Source organism: Antrostomus carolinensis, unplaced genomic scaffold, assembly GCF_000700745.2.
Source record: "Antrostomus carolinensis isolate BGI_N321 unplaced genomic scaffold, ASM70074v2 scaffold27058, whole genome shotgun sequence".
Taxonomy (NCBI): Eukaryota; Metazoa; Chordata; class Aves; order Caprimulgiformes; family Caprimulgidae; genus Antrostomus; species Antrostomus carolinensis.
Window position 1 is genome coordinate 6,120 of NW_010334068.1, and position 1,236 is coordinate 7,355.

The window sequence follows — 1,236 nt, forward strand, 5'->3', positions numbered from 1 at the left end:
GAGCAGGAGCGGGTTGTTGGGGTTCCAAAGGCAGCGTTAGGGTGCCCTGGCATGAGGCTGGATGTACACCCACCTCTGATGGTGGCACATCCAAGGATCTGCCCACCTGCCACCTTCCCCTTGGGTGCTCAAGCAACGCTGCAGCTCTGCATCACCCTCGCAGCACATTGTCCTGCTCCTCACCTTGTTCTTGGTGACAAAAAAGGGGGCAGGGTTGTCCCCCAGCTCCCAGGCTGGGCATTCTCCCTACGGAAGGGCTTGCCAGGTCCTCAGTGTGTGCATGGAGAGCAGCAGTGGGGCCAGGGTATGGCCAGGAGGTCAGAGCATGGTTGAGAAACCAGGGGTTGTTTGTGTGGATTTCAGGGAGCTGCTTGAGTCCAGCTCGTGCTTGTCTTGGCATGATCACTTCTCAAAGGCACAAGAGGTGACAAGAGGTAAGAGCTGGTCTCCACTGTGGCGTGACATCTCTGAGGTTTCTGGTGGCTTCAAAGGCTGTAGCACTCTATCCCCATCCCCATCGCCTCCTTCCCACAGCATTCACTCCCTCCCCTTCTCTCTCCATCCCAGGGGCCGACACCATGAGTGAGACGAGCTCCATCAGCATTGAGGCCACAACTGACAGCAGAGACACCTCGGTGGCCACCTCCATCCTGCTGCCCTTCCCAGCCAGCCGTGGCCGGGAGGAGGTGGACAACCGCAGCGAGCACAGCTACAGCGAGTCGGGAGCCAGCGGCTCCTCCTTTGAGGAGCTGGACCTGGAGGTCACCGGGGATGGGGAGGGAGCCCCGAGCCTGCTGCCCAGCGTGGGCTACTCAGGCAACCAGGAGGTCACAGACAAGTGGACCAAGGAGCCCATTGCTGCTGAGAGAGGAGAAGAGTAAAGCGGAGACCTGGCTGCCTCGCCTCCCGCCGGGGTCTGAGCTACTGGGAACTGGTTGCCTTTCCCACCTCCTCCCTCTCCAACCGAGAGATTTTGGTCACTGATTCCCCCCGGGACCTGCTCTCCCTCTTTGCAGAAAGGGTGTTTGACTGTTTTGGGGATGCCCGGAGGCAGAGGGGTCTCCTGCAGTGCTCAGCGGTGGGGTAGGTGCAGGCTGGGGGGGCAGTGAAATGCATTTGCTGTCTGTGTGTCTCTAGATGCATCGCAAGTTCCTCGTGGGCATCTCGGGGGGTGGTGGTGGTGGTGGAGGGAGAGGTGTCCCCCCTTGACTCTGCTGGTGCCTCTCTCACCCACAG

General features: G+C 60.4%; 1 protein-coding gene across 1 annotated transcript in view; it reads left to right on the plus strand.

Annotated features, from left to right (window-relative positions):
* The window catches only part of LOC104529713 (testis-expressed protein 264-like), a gene marked incomplete at its 5' end in the record, with an annotated part of 6,994 nt that extends 6,113 nt beyond the window's left edge, over positions 1–881 (plus strand). The window contains one exon of the mRNA XM_010174098.1: positions 568–881. Coding sequence (XP_010172400.1) covers positions 568–881 — 314 coding nt within the window. The remainder of the gene's footprint in view (positions 1–567) is intronic.
* Positions 882–1,236: the final 355 nt, after the last annotated feature.